General features: G+C 39.7%; 2 protein-coding genes across 3 annotated transcripts; one reads left to right on the plus strand and one right to left on the minus strand.

The window, feature by feature from the left end:
• The first annotated feature begins 6,942 nt into the window (after nt 1–6,942).
• Nucleotides 6,943–8,978, plus strand: LOC135118771 (putative nuclease HARBI1). Of its 2 annotated transcripts, XM_064041629.1 has the most exons (6): nt 6,943–7,004; nt 7,168–7,396; nt 7,676–7,866; nt 7,948–8,080; nt 8,425–8,566; nt 8,644–8,978. In XM_064041629.1, exons 2-6 carry the CDS (start codon nt 7,169–7,171, stop codon nt 8,961–8,963), a joined length of 1,014 nt encoding a protein of 337 aa, XP_063897699.1. In that variant the 5' UTR covers nt 6,943–7,004; nt 7,168; the 3' UTR covers nt 8,964–8,978. The 2 variants fall into 2 exon arrangements, with proteins under 2 accessions (XP_063897699.1, XP_063897698.1); XM_064041628.1 differs by lacking the exon at nt 6,943–7,004 and having other exon boundaries at nt 7,118–7,396.
• Nucleotides 8,979–9,262: 284 nt separating this feature from the next.
• Nucleotides 9,263–14,859, minus strand: LOC135118793 (cytochrome c1-like). Its single transcript, XM_064041667.1, has 4 exons — nt 11,426–14,859; nt 10,420–10,884; nt 10,143–10,248; nt 9,263–9,414 (listed from the first exon to the last, which is right to left on the minus strand). Exons 1-4 carry the CDS (start codon nt 11,624–11,626, stop codon nt 9,263–9,265), a joined length of 924 nt encoding a protein of 307 aa, XP_063897737.1. The 5' UTR covers nt 11,627–14,859.
• Between the last annotated feature and the right edge of the window lie 419 nt (nt 14,860–15,278).

A 15,278-nucleotide genomic window follows, 5' to 3' on the forward strand; every position in this document is an offset into this window, starting at 1 on the left:
CGGAGCGGGTCGCTAGTTGTACAATGAAACTGCCAGAACAGTCCATTAGACGGAAGTTTTGAGCCCGTCATTTGATGTTTTAGGTCCTCTAATTAAAAATATACCCTTTTTATAACTGCTTAAGTCTAGTGACATGTTGGCTGTTTGAAAATACTGATTCGATCACTAAATAACAAGAAATCACAATCACATCGACGAGTTAGATCGCGTTAGTCTTAGAGAGCAAGTATGACATACATACAAACGTAAGTCGGCACGGGTTACTGTGGTCCTACCACCATAAAATTTTATTTATAATAGTTTTGGACCAAAAGGAAAAAAATAGGAGGGTATGCGTTAAAAAAAAATGACTTTGATTTTTTTGGGACACCCTACTGTACATATGCTTTTTAAGAAGCATTCTGAATGAAGTTCAAACCGCTGTGAAAAGTTTTGAAGGTGAAAAATCCAACCCGCTTTATTTGCTCAACGAACTGATGGCGCTTTTTAGATCCATTTGTAACAGAGTAATTTTGCCTAATGCGGCAGTTACCGATAAATACTAACTTACAATCAATTTAGACCGCCATTGGGGTATCTATTTGCATCTTACCTCAGCCGCATCTCGTTACCCAGTTCGACGATAGATTATGTGAGGAAACGTTGCATAAACTTCAATGTTAAATTGGCTAAAGAGTTACAAGCAAGGGTTCCATCAAATGACTTGATACTGGAGAAAATGACACTCTTGAGCGTTGAAAGTACGCTGCGCCAAGGCAAAGGCAATAGTTCACTGGCTGAATTAGCTCTGGAATTAGGGTACGACGATAACCAAATCGATAAAATTCTGCAACAATGGCAGAATATTAATTTTATCATATACTGATGTTGTGGTTAAATTCTGGGAAGAGGTAAAAAAATATAAGGATGCTTCGGGAACAAACACATTTGAGGTTTCATGCCGAGCGGCTATGCCGCCGGCAATACAAGCGGCACAAAATCGTTTTTTTGGTTGGTTGGTCGTGCTTGGCTTTTTTTGCTTGGCGTTGGCTTCTTTGTGCGGCAAAGCTTCTTTGTGGCTTTGTATGGCCGCCGCCCAAGCCGCCGAGCACCCGGCGGCCCTGCCGCCGGCATTGTGTGTCCTTAAGACTTTGAAATCATGGTGACAGAAAGCATTGAAAAAGCAAAGAATAAATTGTTATGAATACGTAAATCTACACTACTAAATCGTCATTGTCAACAAAATGGCTAAACAAGCAAAGGTGGAAGATATTATGATACCTATGTTTTGATGGTGCAAACTATTCAAGTTGGAAATTAAGGTTGTTAACATTGTTGGAATACAAAGAATGCAGTGAGGCCGCCGAAGGGAAAAAGAAGGATCTAAAAGCAAGAACTATTATAATGACTAAAATCTCAGATAAACAACTGGAGTATATTACTGAATGCAAAACAGCATATGAAATGATACAAAAGTTCGATAAAATGTAATTAACTCAGTCAACAGCTATGCAAATAATATGTAGAGGACAAATAAGATTAAATAATTACAACACAGTGGAAGAACGTTTTGTTGATTTTGAGAAAACGATAAATAAGTTCAAAAATGCCGGAGGAAAAATAGATGAACCTGAAAAGTTACTCGTCCACCAAGCTGCAGTTATATTGGAGATGTTCTTGACGTGATTCCAGGACAACAAAGAACAGTTGATTATGTATGTTCAAAAATAAAATATAAAAATATGGCCGCTAGTGACTCAGACAAGAAAAACAATGTGAGTACATTCGCTCCCAAATCTTTAACTCTTTTTTCTATGTGGAAAGACTGGTCATCTCAAGAAGGACTGCTGGCATGGTCAGAAATATAATAAGGGCAACCAAGAATTCGAGTTCAACAAAAACAACAGAGGTGGAGCATACAGAGGTCATAGCCGAGGAAGAGGTCAATACGATTTCAGAGGTCATAGCCGTGGCACAGGTCAAAATCACCGTCCGTCCGACCGTCAAGGTCAATCCAGTGGTGAATCAACAAACAACTGCTCACGGAGTCGTGGATGGCTACAATATGTAATCCGGAAACAAGTCAGAGGAGACTCTAATTCAACGAAACGAAACTTCGATATCGAACGAAATTCAAACGAAGTGTCGTTAGTGACCCTACTCTATTTCATTTTCGGATGCGCATACGACATTTTTCGTGAACGACTGGAATCTATAATATTGTGTGGGGCTTTTATGATGTCGACTAAACTAAGTTACGGTTTTTAGTTTAACTTGAATTTATTAAACTTTTCAGCTTTACTTATTCATGTAACATTATAAATGTGATTCATAACATTTCTTGTAATATTCATGCAAACAATTTAAACTTTTAGATATATTCTTCACAATTATCTTGTTCACAGTTTGCCCCTCTACCAACTGCCGAGCTTAATTTCGTCAATATGTTGGATTTTAAAGCAGCTGTGAAATGATGACACGTCGGGTTATTGTTTGTCGGACAGTGTTTTCGTATCATTCCAAAACGATTTTCCAAACAATCTTGATTCAACTGCCGAAGATTTAAGTATTTGAACCCTTTCGACTCAATATATTTCCAAATATCTTTCAAGGATGACATCGAAGTAACGTATCCCTGGACGCATCTTACGTTTTTCAGTCTCAGAAAGATATCAGATTTTAAAATAAACATTGTACTCATTTTTTTTTTTGTAATTTCTCCACAATTCAACGTGGTTAGTTTTCTTGGAGACATTTTCTCTTCTGTTCCTGGTTATGTCTTTTCTGGAGGAGGGACCATTGGTACAATGGAAAAGTCGATCAAGGCTTTCTATAATTTGTGCAGTCTCTAAGATTTCTTTGGCTTTGACACTATCTTCGTACTTTTCAGCCATAAGTTTTAGGATGGCAGCAACAGTATTACTTAGAACTTGCAGCCAGCCTGACCTTCATTTTACTTTTAAATGTAGGATTCACGTGTAGGGCTATCAATTTTTTAAAATGTAAAGTAGTTTGATTTTTTTCTGCCGCATCTAGCAAGTGAGACCACTTTCCCTTTTTCCGTTAATTACAATTTCTCCCCCATTATGGAAATTATTTCTTTAAATAAATGTGGAATATCAAACATTCTATATACCTTCATACCATTTTATAATAAATAATTGGATGTACTTGGGATGCCACACCAATTCTTAAGTAAATTTAAACTGCCAATATTTGTGGGCCCTTGGTACTGTATACTGTGGTCATCACGGTAATTCCAACATGAGTAACAGCCTTAATTACATCTTTAATAAGAACAGCCAGGCATTGGGTTGACACTGTACCTTTCACAAAGTAATATGCTAATGGTTGCTTCATTTTTTTGTGTAGACCTTGAAGCATGAATACCAAAGCGTGATCAGCTATTTCTGAGGATCTGCGCTGGTTTTCACCTAAGTCTACAAATCCATTAACTTTGTCTGTCCTTGAATTGAAGATAAGCCGCCTTTTTAAAGCCATCTCATCAAAAAGCAAAGCACATAACCTGTCTTTTTCATTCAATTTTGCAACTTTCTTTTTAAGATGATCCATGATAGTTGGACTGATACCTGGTGCTAACTCGATGCTTTGAAGAAGAGTAAGGTTCTTACGCTTGATAATACCATTAAATGTTGAAGATGTCTGTATGTGCGAGGTGACTTCTTATATATAGCAATATACAATGCTTTTTCTAAAGGAGTCCATCGTTTTCCTCCAGGTTTTCTGTCATGGTTGCGTATATATGCTTTTATCAGAGTTTTAAGTTCTAATGACTTGATACGTGGCATTATAATTCCTTCTCTTAAAACATTTATTTCGCGCTTGTACGAATTTATCTTTTTTATCAGCTTTCTTTTTCGAGGTGTCACTTCTAAATCTGCAATTGAAAGAATAATGATTTAAAATAAATACAAATCACCTCACGTACAATGTTCTATAGTTTTGTTCCTCTTAATTTTAAGTCAATCCAACAACTTAATCGAATAAACATACAAACATTGCAAGTTCGCTCGTAAAAAAGCAAAAAAAAAAACAGATATGGATAAGTGCGCTGTACGAGCTTAAAATATTGCCGCCACATATCTTTTTTGTACGAAAATGCAAAGAATTAGGTATAGATACCTGCGCTTGATCGTTTTTTTCTTTTAGGTGAAAGCACTATCTCATTTTTTTGTGCAATAATCATGGTCAGACAACTTCTTTCAAACTCACTTTTTGGCATAACACACCCGACGTTCAGCCGCTGCCAACGAACCAACAAGGGATCCCATCGGTCTTTAAACGACTTCATAACTGCAATATTTGATGGTTGTGAAATATGACTAGTGTGCGGCGGCAATTTCAAAATTGTTATATTTTCTTTGCGAGCCTCTTCAATAATATTTAGCCCTACGTGTGTCCGTCGTATATAAGAAGCACCGGGCGTTGGTCTTGGACAGCAGTTTTTTTTTTAAATCTTCAAATACTCCCGTCTCCATCCAACCATTTTTAGATGCGGCATAAGATGTCCCTGGATATGCTTGGGAAGAAGTCCATGTATCCCATACTTAATTCCATCATAATAATTAGCTAACAAAAAATCTGAAAATTTTGGTGGTATGATGATTTCGCTGAAATTTTTAAATGTTGTCTTTTTTACTTCTAAAGATCTATTTCGGATATCGTACAAACAGTGTTGAATGCTACTTAAAGCAGGAATTTCAGCAATTAAATCGATTTCCGTATTCTGGATGCTTCCGCAAGCCTCTTGATATAATTTAGGTATGGGTTCACTACTTGTCTATACAGTTTCTTTCAGCTTTTCGATTTCGATAGTCACTATATTTTTTGTTGGTTGTGGTGTACATGAATGATATTTTTGAATATGTAATAATATACATGAATATTAACATTTTTCATTTATTAAATGAAAAATTTACAACATTTATTAATTCTTCAAATGAATCACCATTTTTCTTTTCTACTTCTCTTCTCCATTAAAATTCATAGAGCAAATCACCAATATTTGAACGATTATTAAAATTGTCTTTACTAAAAAACCGTTTTAAGACGCGCCACTGTGTTTTCACATCCGCTGCATATGTGTCCCATCCTCAGCAACAAAGGGGTTATCTGGATGACTGTGATTCATCTTGTGGTGAATGTATCCATGGTCACCCAGACAGTCATAGGCCCGCCAATCAGTATGAATTATTGTGCCCTCAGCAACATGTTTCTGTATGAGTGGCACCAGAATTTCTGTGGAGCGAAGATTGTCTGGGCAGACTTCCAGGCGTAGATCTTCACTCCCATCCTGGATCATTCCTAAGATCCAGTGGCCTTCAATTCGACGACCTGTAAGTTAAAAAAAACAGATTTAGTATGGTTGCATAATTATGCCATGAACAGAATACAATGTCATTGTAATTTGTGTAGTCATACCTTTATTATATTTCCGTTTTCCAAATTCATTTTCGTCAATTTGTACAATTTTGCCCAGACCTCCAATCTTCCCGGCAAGTGCTTTTTTATTTTTTTGGTAGCTAACAACTGCCTCTCTGCAGTGGTTAAACCAGTCATTTATCGTTGCGCTAGAGAGGCAGTGTTCTCCTTCTGTGTAGTCTTCTTTTTTAGTGCGATCATAGCTGAATTTGTTTGCATAGGCATACATAAGGTAAAATACCTGTGGCATTGTTATTTTAATATTGTCAAACCAAGTACATTTGCCTCGGCTTACTTCAGATTTGGATCGGCATGGCCCTCTATTACATACAAAAGAGCCCACCGTTTTATTTGTTGAGTATTCAATTGTCATAGTTTTTTTGTGATAGTTACACATTCTTTATTTTTTTATCATGCCTCTTTCCTCGGCAAATGCCACAGCTTGCTCACGAGTGCCTAGCCTTTGATAGACTTTGACTAAGTTCCACATTGCACGCATTTCCGCCACAACTAACCCTCGCATGAAAGGTGGTTCGTCCTCTGAACTGTCCGAACAACTTGTAGATGGCCTCGGTTCGTCCTCTGGCATGTAAAGGCTCGTGGATGGCCGAGGTTCGTCGTCAACCACGGAACGACTCGTGGATGGCCGAGCTTCGTCCTCGATCATTGAACGGGTCGTCGGTTGCTGATCTTCGCCCTCAGCCGCAGAACGGACGGAAACTCCGCCATGGTACCGCAATAGTCAGTCGATGAGGCAGAAAAATCGATGTCCAGTGTACGAGCGTAGGTCAGTCGCAAGCAATCAATCAAAGTCCAGAGTATAAGCCAAAGTCGTCGAAAAAATCCACAAAAACACCACGAAGCACAGAGAGAACATTCACGCAACTCAATGAGAAACGGAATGTCAGCTAAGACAAATGACACATAACGCAAATACCAGAGACATTTTATCACAGATAATATACTAAAACACATTTGGATGTCGATCGCCCATTTTAACGTTCCGTTTCACCGAATAACGTTGACATTACGCGTTTTATCTGATTTGAGGTTAGAAACATTTTTTGTAAATTTCTCGAAAAATATTCATTACCTTGTAACAAGAGGGGTAGCATTATAATCGGGGACCCACCCTCTACCAGATTTAACCACTTTTAGCGCCGTCCGCCTGCCAAACGATACTAAAGCCAACCCATGTCAGCTGTGGAATCTTCCGCTTTAGCAAACGAAAGATTTATTTGATGACATTCGTTCCTTATCAAAAGATTACTCAGCCGAACCAGGGGCCTTATTCGCTAACTCCACTGACAGCTCGCAGTTATCATCATTTGGTAAAGTGTACATCGGTAAACTATCAAACCGCTATTTTCTTATTTGCTAACGCCAGTTACCAACTGCGATGACGTCATGAGCACCGACAGCGTTTGATGTCCACCGTAGATCATTTTGACAGCTGTTTCTGTATCGATAAACGTTAAATTGCGATTTCGTAAGCCCACTGGGCAATGAGTGGACATCAAATTGATAGCCACTGACGTTTTTTCAAATACACTACAAATAGCAGTGTTTTATGCCCGATTTTGGTGATCATCACTGGGATGTCTATACTCTATTGTTGCATCAGACATATAAGATTTCTCTAATTTTGCGAATACGATAGAAATATAAACCCTGAGTCGTTCCTTTTTTAATAGTGTTATTTTTAATTGCATTATTTTAATTTGTTTTATCTTTTTTGTGTTACAGAATGTCGCGTGCATTTTTGCTGGCATTTGCGGACGAAGAGAGAAAACGAAGTTTGTCCAGAATCCAGAAACGTCGACTGCGGGATTGCAACAATTCTCTGGATTTACCGGAGAAGGAATTCATGGCAAATTTCCGTGTCAACAAATCAGGGTGTCAGCAAGTTTTGGCAGAGTTACGTCCATTTCTGCAACGTGCTCAACGAAACACTGCTGTTGCAATTGAGCTAAAAGTATGAATTTATAACGTAAAAAGTTAAATAAATACCAATCCTACTTATAAATATGAAAGTTTGTGAGAATGTAAGTATGGATGTATGTTTGTTACTCAATCACGCAAAAACGGTTGGACAGATTTGGTTGAAATTTGGTAAGTATGTAGAAAGCCGCGAGTGGAAGCTAGTATTACGTAAATTAATAATGTTATTCATAAACACTGAAATGATGATGGAGTAATATTAATAATTATGATGATAAACTTTGTACCTAACATCAAATTTTGTTATGTGTAGATATTGGCAGTCCTAAACTTTTATGCAAATGGATCATACCAACGAAGCTCCTCATTCATTTGCAACATGTCTCAACCTACATTTAGTAGGTGCCTACATGAGGTAACCGATGCTCTCAATGTACGGGACGTGCTACTCAAGTACATAAAGTTTCCTTCCACTCAACAAGAACGGGAATCCACCATGAAAGTGTATGTTAGCTATATATTATTTTAATCATATAATTGATTTCTACCTTATATGTAATAAATATGAAATAATGTATTTTTCAGGTTTATGGAAAAATTTGGATTCCCAGGAGTTATTGGGTGCATTGATGGAACCCATGTTGCTATAATAAGGCCCACTGACCATGAAGAAGCTTTTTTTAATAGAAAACATTATCATTCATTAAATGTTTTGCTGGTGAGAATTAAACACATTTTTTAATGTTCTATCACAATTTTTTTTCTTACTGTATAATCAATCAATACTTTTTAACATATATCGTCGTCTTAGAATGAAAACCTCGGAAATGCATTTTTTTTTTTCAATATTTTTTTATTGCATTTCTTGGAAGATAATCGTAAAAAATATCGAATAGGTACTAATCCTTATCCTGAAAATGTATTTTTTGCACTTACGAGGTTTTCACTCTAAGGCGTCGATATGTATAAAAGATCAATGATAAAAGATCCATGTCAAGTTGTTTGGTTTTGGCACTTGCGCTGATGGCTGACTGTACAGTATGTTATGCCTATCTATTGCAGATTTGTGATGCGAATTTGCAAATACTGCATGTTGATGCATCCTATGGAGGTGCATCACATGATTCATTTGTGTGGAACCAATGCTGCATTAAATCTCACCTAGAAGGATTGGAAAGATCTGGGGAGCATTGTTGGCTATTAGGTATATAAATATTGGATTGTATTTGTCAAGTATTTTCAAATAAAACAGGTATTTTACTTATATTACTGAAATTTCAGGTGATTCTGGATATGCACAACGCCCTTGGATGATGACACCTATATTAGAGGCTGCTGTCGGTTCACCAGAGGAACATTACACCACACTGCATTGCAAAGTTCGCAATACCGTTGAGCGTTGCATAGGTGTATTAAAGAATCGTTGGCGCTGTTTATTAGCACATAGGGTTCTTCACTATGACCCAGTGACTGTGGCTAAAATTGTGAATGCATGTGTTGTACTACACAATATAGCAAACATACACAATGTTCCTCTGCCGGAGCCTGAGAGTGAAGAGTCTGACTATTTTTTTGTGTGTTGTAAATATCTATGTATATAACAAAGAAACAAATAAAACTAGTTAAGTCTTATAAACGCTATTTATTCTTAGAATAAAAGGTACAACATTATTTAAAATTTCACTTAATAATAATTATTCTAATTAAAATCTTTTTTAATATAAAAACTAATTAACAATCACAACGTAGGGTGTAGACATCCACTTACAAGGGGTCCTATGGGCATGGGTAAAACCGCTGACGTTTTTAAACATTGGACCCAAAAGATAGAGGGGGGGGGGCGCGGAGGATACATTGTTTTCAACATTCGGAACGACAACTAGACCAACGCAGTAGGTAATCATTCCCTGTTTGTTTGCCGGCGGTAGTCGTCCCGAATGTCTCTTAAAACCCCAAGTATCCCCTCCACTGCTTCTGTGAGTCGGGTCTCCACCTCTATTCTCCTCAATTCCAGGTCATAGGCCCAACGAGGTATTGACTCCTCTCTGCGAACTGAAAAAATAATATTTGTGACTATTTTTCTTTTTGGCTTACATGCATATATCGGGTGCGTCGTTCATAATCACATTAAATGAAATGCGTTAATATACTGGTTAATATATGTCGATTAACACAAAGATAAAAGAAAAATACGTAAAAATAAAAAAAATATTTTTTCAAACAAAGTAAATGGAATAAAAATGTGCAAAAATTAGAACACCATATATAAGTCAATCATTACAAACAATTGAAATTCTCCCTTGAAACCTGACAGCTGTCAACTGATCAAAACATACGATACTCCTAAATTTATCTCTGCTTTACACATGATGTTGTAAATTATAAAAACGAAAAATGACTCCTGTGGTTAAACCACTGAATGGATTAGGTTATTTTTTTTACAATTCGCCATAGAATATCATAAAGTATATGCGATATGATTTAATGTGATTGTGAACGACACACCTGATATAATAGTAGTATAGTAGTAGTAAAATTATCAAAATTTTTGTTATTGAAATAAAATTATTAACCATTCGCTCGTCGTGGTCGTTGACGCTGGCTTGGGGTTGAACATTGTGGACCATCTCTCTCAGAATTCCCTAGAAAAATATAGTTGTTACAATGATTTAACTACAGGATAATACACCTTACAATACAAACCTAATTACTACTTGTTTATCGCTAGGCCTAGTAAAAATAAAAAGCTGTTTTTTATTTATTAATTAAGAAGTACTTACTAATAGCAGCCTCACTAGATAGTGTGGGCTCCACAGCCCCTGCAGCAGGCATCTGCTCCACAGCCTCTGCAGCAGGCGTCTGCTCCACAGCCTCTGCAGCAGGCGTCTGCTCCACAGCCTCTGCAGCAGGCGTCTGCTCCACAGCCTCTGCAGCAGGCGTCTGCTCCACAGCCTCTGCAGCAGGCGTCTGCTCCACAGCTTCTGCAGCAGGCGTCTGCTCCACAGCCTCTGCAGCAGGCGTCTGCTCCACAGCCTCTGCAGCAGGCGTCTGCTCCACAGCCTCTGCAGCAGGCGTCTGCTCCACAGCCTCTGCAGCAGGCGTCTGCTCCACAGCCTCTGCAGCAGGCGTCTGCTCCACAGCTTCTGCAGCAGGCGTCTGCTCCACAGCCTCTGCAGCAGGCGTCTGCTCCACAGCCTCTGCAGCAGGCGTCTGCTCCACAGCCTCTGCAGCAGGCGTCTGCTCCACAGCCTCTGCAGCAGGCGTCTGCTCCACAGCCTCTGCAGCAGGCGTCTGCTCCACAGCCTCTGCAGCAGGCGTCTGCTCCACAGCCTCTGCAGCAGGCATCTGCTCCACAGGCTGTGTCTCCTCTAGAAGGCTGTCGTCAAGCCATTCAACCTCCATTATCTGCTCATCATAAGTAGAGGTTGAGGGCTTAGGAGGCACCGGAGGCTGTGAGGTGTGTACAGCCACAGCTCCAGACATTGATGGCTGGGAAGTTGGTGGGTCACCAAGTGACAATATCTGAAGAAATAATTTTCTTTTCAATATGCGTAAAGAAACCACATAACATCCTGACAAATAAAGTAGTAGTTTCAATGAAGCGGATGACAATAAAACTTAAATTATATTTATATGAAATTAAACTAACATCAATGGGCAAGCGCACACCAGGCAATCCCTCAACCACAACAGGGCCTAATAAAGCCAGCACCTTTTCCTCTATATATTTAAGAGGGACCAGCCTGTTAGGGCCTCCACCAGTCGCAGATGTGCTCCTCCGCATGTCTGCAGCTTTTCCTTTAGTTTTTGCTTTGAACTCTATCCAATACTTGACAAAAAAAACAGTTACTGGTTAGTTACACATGCAAACAATGTTATATTCATTCAGTGACAAAAACTTAGAAAAAGCAAAATAAAAAAAAGTTATCAATGAGTTACTATTAAGTTTTACAGATGCAAAGTAAGTATCCAAAATTAAAAGCAAGTGAATATTATGAGATATAGTCGTGCCACCATACAAACATGCTAAAGTGCTGTTTTTTAAATAAAGAAGTAAACGTACTCGGCGCCATTGGTCCGGCGTTTTAGTGGCTCCGCTGCCGACACAGTTAAGTGCCACCGAAATTGACCGCCATGCTTCTCGAGTGTCCCGCACTCCCTGAGGACCTGGCGGAAAGCGGCCCAACGCTATGTCGCGATGGGAATGCGCAAACTCTAGAAGCAGCTCCATTTGCCTCAGTGACACTTTCCTGCGTCCTGGCATTTTAAACCTAAATAATAATAAAATGGTGTATCAATTATTGCTTTGCATGCAAAACAGGAATTTAAGTTGTTTAATTCACAATAACTACAATACTCACAATGTTCTCAGTTAAAATATTGTTCAACCACACGGAACTTTAGACACCAAGTCCACACACAATAGAAAGCAAATACTGAATTTTACCGAGACAGATTGTTTTTAAATGTATAACACGCTGAAAATAAAGAGTTCTCTCAAACGTAGTAATGTAATGCTAATAAGGTATTTCCACCTTAGCAGTATAATAGTCGATAAAAACTAGAGTTGTCAAGAGTACCCCTGATAGTCACCATAGTTTTTACGTTAAGCACCGTGAAAAGATATCCACTGATGTCCACTTCATGCGATACTAAATACCGATGTTTTGGAATTGTCAGTTGACATCAAAGTTCGGTTGACAACTGAGGCCAGTTGACAGCTGAAAATCCGAAAGTTAGCGAATAAGGGGGCAGTTACATTTGGAGCAGACGATCTGTGTGGTTATCACATATCCACAACAAATTGTCACATTTTGACAACATCATCGTAACAGCTTGCTGAGAAATATGTCTTTAAAGTCCGCGCTACATCCTCCCCCTCCAAGTCAGCGGAAACTTGTGGAGCTGGCTTGGCAACCGACTTTTTAGGTCTACCCCTACTCCTAACTTGAGCTAGATCGGATTCACCTACGTAAGGTGACAGGAGGCTAGCATGGCACTTGCCGCGAGGTTTATTGTTCTTGTCCACGATTTCGTACGTGGTTGGTGAAACTATTTTCCCTATACGAAACGGGCCTTCGCGACGCGGTGCGAACTTACTAGTACAGTCTTTTTCGGCCTGACTAAGGCGATGGCTATCCACGAGGACGAGGTCACCCTCACGATAATCGGATCCGGGTCGACGGCTTTTATCCGCAGCTTCCTTACGGATGTCCTGCTGTCGCTCGATTCGCCACTTCACTTCTTGTGAGATACGGCGTAATTTGAGGCACATAATTCTCTTGGTCTACGATCGTCCTTAAGTCGTGGGCTACGTCCACTGGAGACCTAAACTGGCGTGCGAATGTCAGAAAGGCAGCTGTATGACCAGTACCCTGATTAGGTGCTGTATTCAACGCGAACCGAACAGCTGGCAATGCCTCAGGCCAACGTCGATGTTCTGGATCTACTAGGATAGCCAGCATCTCCTGTCATCAGCGGATAGGTCGAAATTGGCTGCACTGCTAGAAAAGAACAGCGATGTCTTCAGTGTAGGGGGAGGGCCGACGCCCTTTGCCCTACACAGGATCGATACAGGTAACGCCGCGCCTATTTCTACACCGCCTTATCGTATGAATCCGGCCTATGACTATGAGGTCTGTGACTATGAGGTATGAGGATGTGACTATGAGGAGGACATCATCCGCAAAGGCCTGCATGTGGCATCCCGCTGGCAGCTGCATGTCTAGGAGGTCGTCCAAGATCATGTTCCACAAAACAGGGCCACACGCAGACCCCTGTATGCACCCTTAGTTAGTACCTTGCGCGCTCGCACTCCTGCGTGATCCAACGTGACCACTCGGTCTCTGACGTAGTCCTTGATGAGCCCGTAGATGTTGTTGGGCACATCAAGGTTGGCCAGACGTTGAAAGAGTGCGGGCCACCAAGCGCTGTCAAACGCCGCCCTGATGTCTAAAGAGACAGCGATAACTATATAGTTTTTTCTGTTCTTTTGCGTGACGGATGAAATTCAACGCGGAGTGAACGGCTGAAGTCGTGTTCTTCTGTTGCCGAAAGCCAAACTGGTTCTTATTTAATTTGTTCTCCGACTCCTCTTTATTGACAACTCTTTTGATGAATAATTTCTCCAGTAGCTTCCCGAAGACTGGCAGCAGGCCTATGGGTCGAAAAGATTTGAGGTCTGTATGGTCGTCTTTGCCCGGTTTGGGAATGATTTTTACATAGGCCCCCTTCCACGCTCCGGGAAAGTACCGGAGACAAAGACACCTATTAAGAATATCCCTTATGAGACGGGGTTATATTTTTGTGAAGTGTAAGCAAGTATCTGATGTTAGGTTGTATTGCCCCTCCGCGCCCCTAGCCGCGCAGCTTTTGTGGCGCGCGCGGAGAGACGATAGATAAAGTCCGCGCTACATCTTTTATGAAGAATCGGTTTAACTTGAACTTCAAAGTATGATGTAACACTGTCGACTAATTTGCACAAATTTAATGTGGGATATGTAACCTCCCCACTCAGAGACATTAATTTAATGGTTACTTAAGCCATTCCTTAATGAAGGATTTGTATGACATTCTGTCACTAAGGAGTAACTTAAGGTAATCATGAAATGTCTCTGAGTGGGGAGGTAAGACTCTTTATATCTTGCCACCACTCACGAAGTTTTATGTAGCTTTACATTGATGACTCACATCGTTCTGGGTCTTTTATTTTTAAGCTTTGCTCACAATTCTTGCATTGCCACCGCAGTTTTTTTAGCACCATTAGGTACACAGTTGAGATAGGTATACAGTCGGCTGCTTTTCAAACGATTCGAACAAGTTGTTTTCCATGTAAAAAAGTTCCGCATCATCGTCTGGAAATTCGAAATCTTCAGGCAGGACAGTATCATCAACTTCGGGTAAGTGTAAAACGAAAATTTCAGCCTGTTGCTCTAAAATTATTTCATGAGACTGGTTTTCAAATTGCACGGTTTTTGAATTTTCAATTGCTCTCAAAAAATCTTCGAAATCAATAATTTCTTCACAGTTTGCCCCTCTACCAACTGGTGAGCTTAATTTCGTCAATATGTTGGATTTTAAAGCAGCTCTGAAATGATGACACGTCCAGTGCCGGTTTTAGCTCTTCGAGTGCCCTGGGCGAGATTTTTACGGAGCCCTCCAACTGCAATACAAACCCATACGAAAATACCGGCCAAGTGCGAGTCGGACTCGCGCTTGTATGTAATTCTAGTTTTCAGTATTTGTTGTTATAGCGGCAACAAAAATACATCATCTGTGAAAATTTCAGCTCTCTAACTATCACGGTTCATGAGATACAGCCTGGTGACAGACGGACGGACGGACAGAGGAGCGAAAACAATAGGGTCCCGTTTTAACCTTTGGGCACGGAACCCTAAAAAGGGATAGCATATAATGAAACAACTATTTATTAAACGAAATAATGATTGATTACAAAACTTATACGATAAAATAAAAAACTAATAAAATTTAACTTTTCTGGCCTTTCAGAGAACTCAAAATATATACTTTCCTTAATAGATCCTTATAAAAATAAGGATCTCAAAGTCTACACCGTGACATTTTAGTCGTCTTACAACGGCAGCCCACTTCATGTATCCATTGTCTAGAACACGTTCATTACAAAAATATATATATTTATGACATTTGAATAATTCAAAAATAAAAATAAATTCATTATTATCACGCATGACATAGATTATAAAAACACCCTGTAGTGAGCGCGGCCCGAGTCTTGTATCAATGGAGCGGCGCGGCGCGGCGCGGCGCGGCGTCTTTATCAAAGTTCATTCACCCTAGCGCAAAATAAGTTTCTTACTATTGCAATCTTAATGTTCTCATTATGTAGCAGTTTGTAAACTTGCACTCTTACTTAATTTGTAACACTTAATTCCAAT

Source organism: Helicoverpa armigera, chromosome 25, assembly GCF_030705265.1.
Source record: "Helicoverpa armigera isolate CAAS_96S chromosome 25, ASM3070526v1, whole genome shotgun sequence".
Lineage (NCBI taxonomy): Eukaryota > Metazoa > Arthropoda > Insecta > Lepidoptera > Noctuidae > Helicoverpa > Helicoverpa armigera.

Excerpts from the sequence above, each read along its gene's own strand:
- LOC135118793 (XM_064041667.1), bottom strand. The coding sequence starts at position 11,626 with ATGCCAGGACGCAGGAAAGTGTCACTGAGGCAAATGGAGCTGCTTCTA. Across the intron at positions 10,885-11,425 it reads CGCCGGACCAATGGCGCCGA|ATATTGTCACTTGGTGACCC; the intron begins GTACGTTTACTT and ends TTATTTCTTCAG. Across the intron at positions 9,415-10,142 it reads ATCTAGTGAGGCTGCTATTA|TTCGCAGAGAGGAGTCAATA; the intron begins GTAAGTACTTCT and ends TTATTTTTTCAG.
- LOC135118771 (XM_064041629.1), top strand. The coding sequence starts at position 7,169 with ATGTCGCGTGCATTTTTGCTGGCATTTGCGGACGAAGAGAGAAAACGA. Across the intron at positions 8,081-8,424 it reads ATTCATTAAATGTTTTGCTG|ATTTGTGATGCGAATTTGCA; the intron begins GTGAGAATTAAA and ends TATCTATTGCAG. Across the intron at positions 8,567-8,643 it reads GGAGCATTGTTGGCTATTAG|GTGATTCTGGATATGCACAA; the intron begins GTATATAAATAT and ends CTGAAATTTCAG.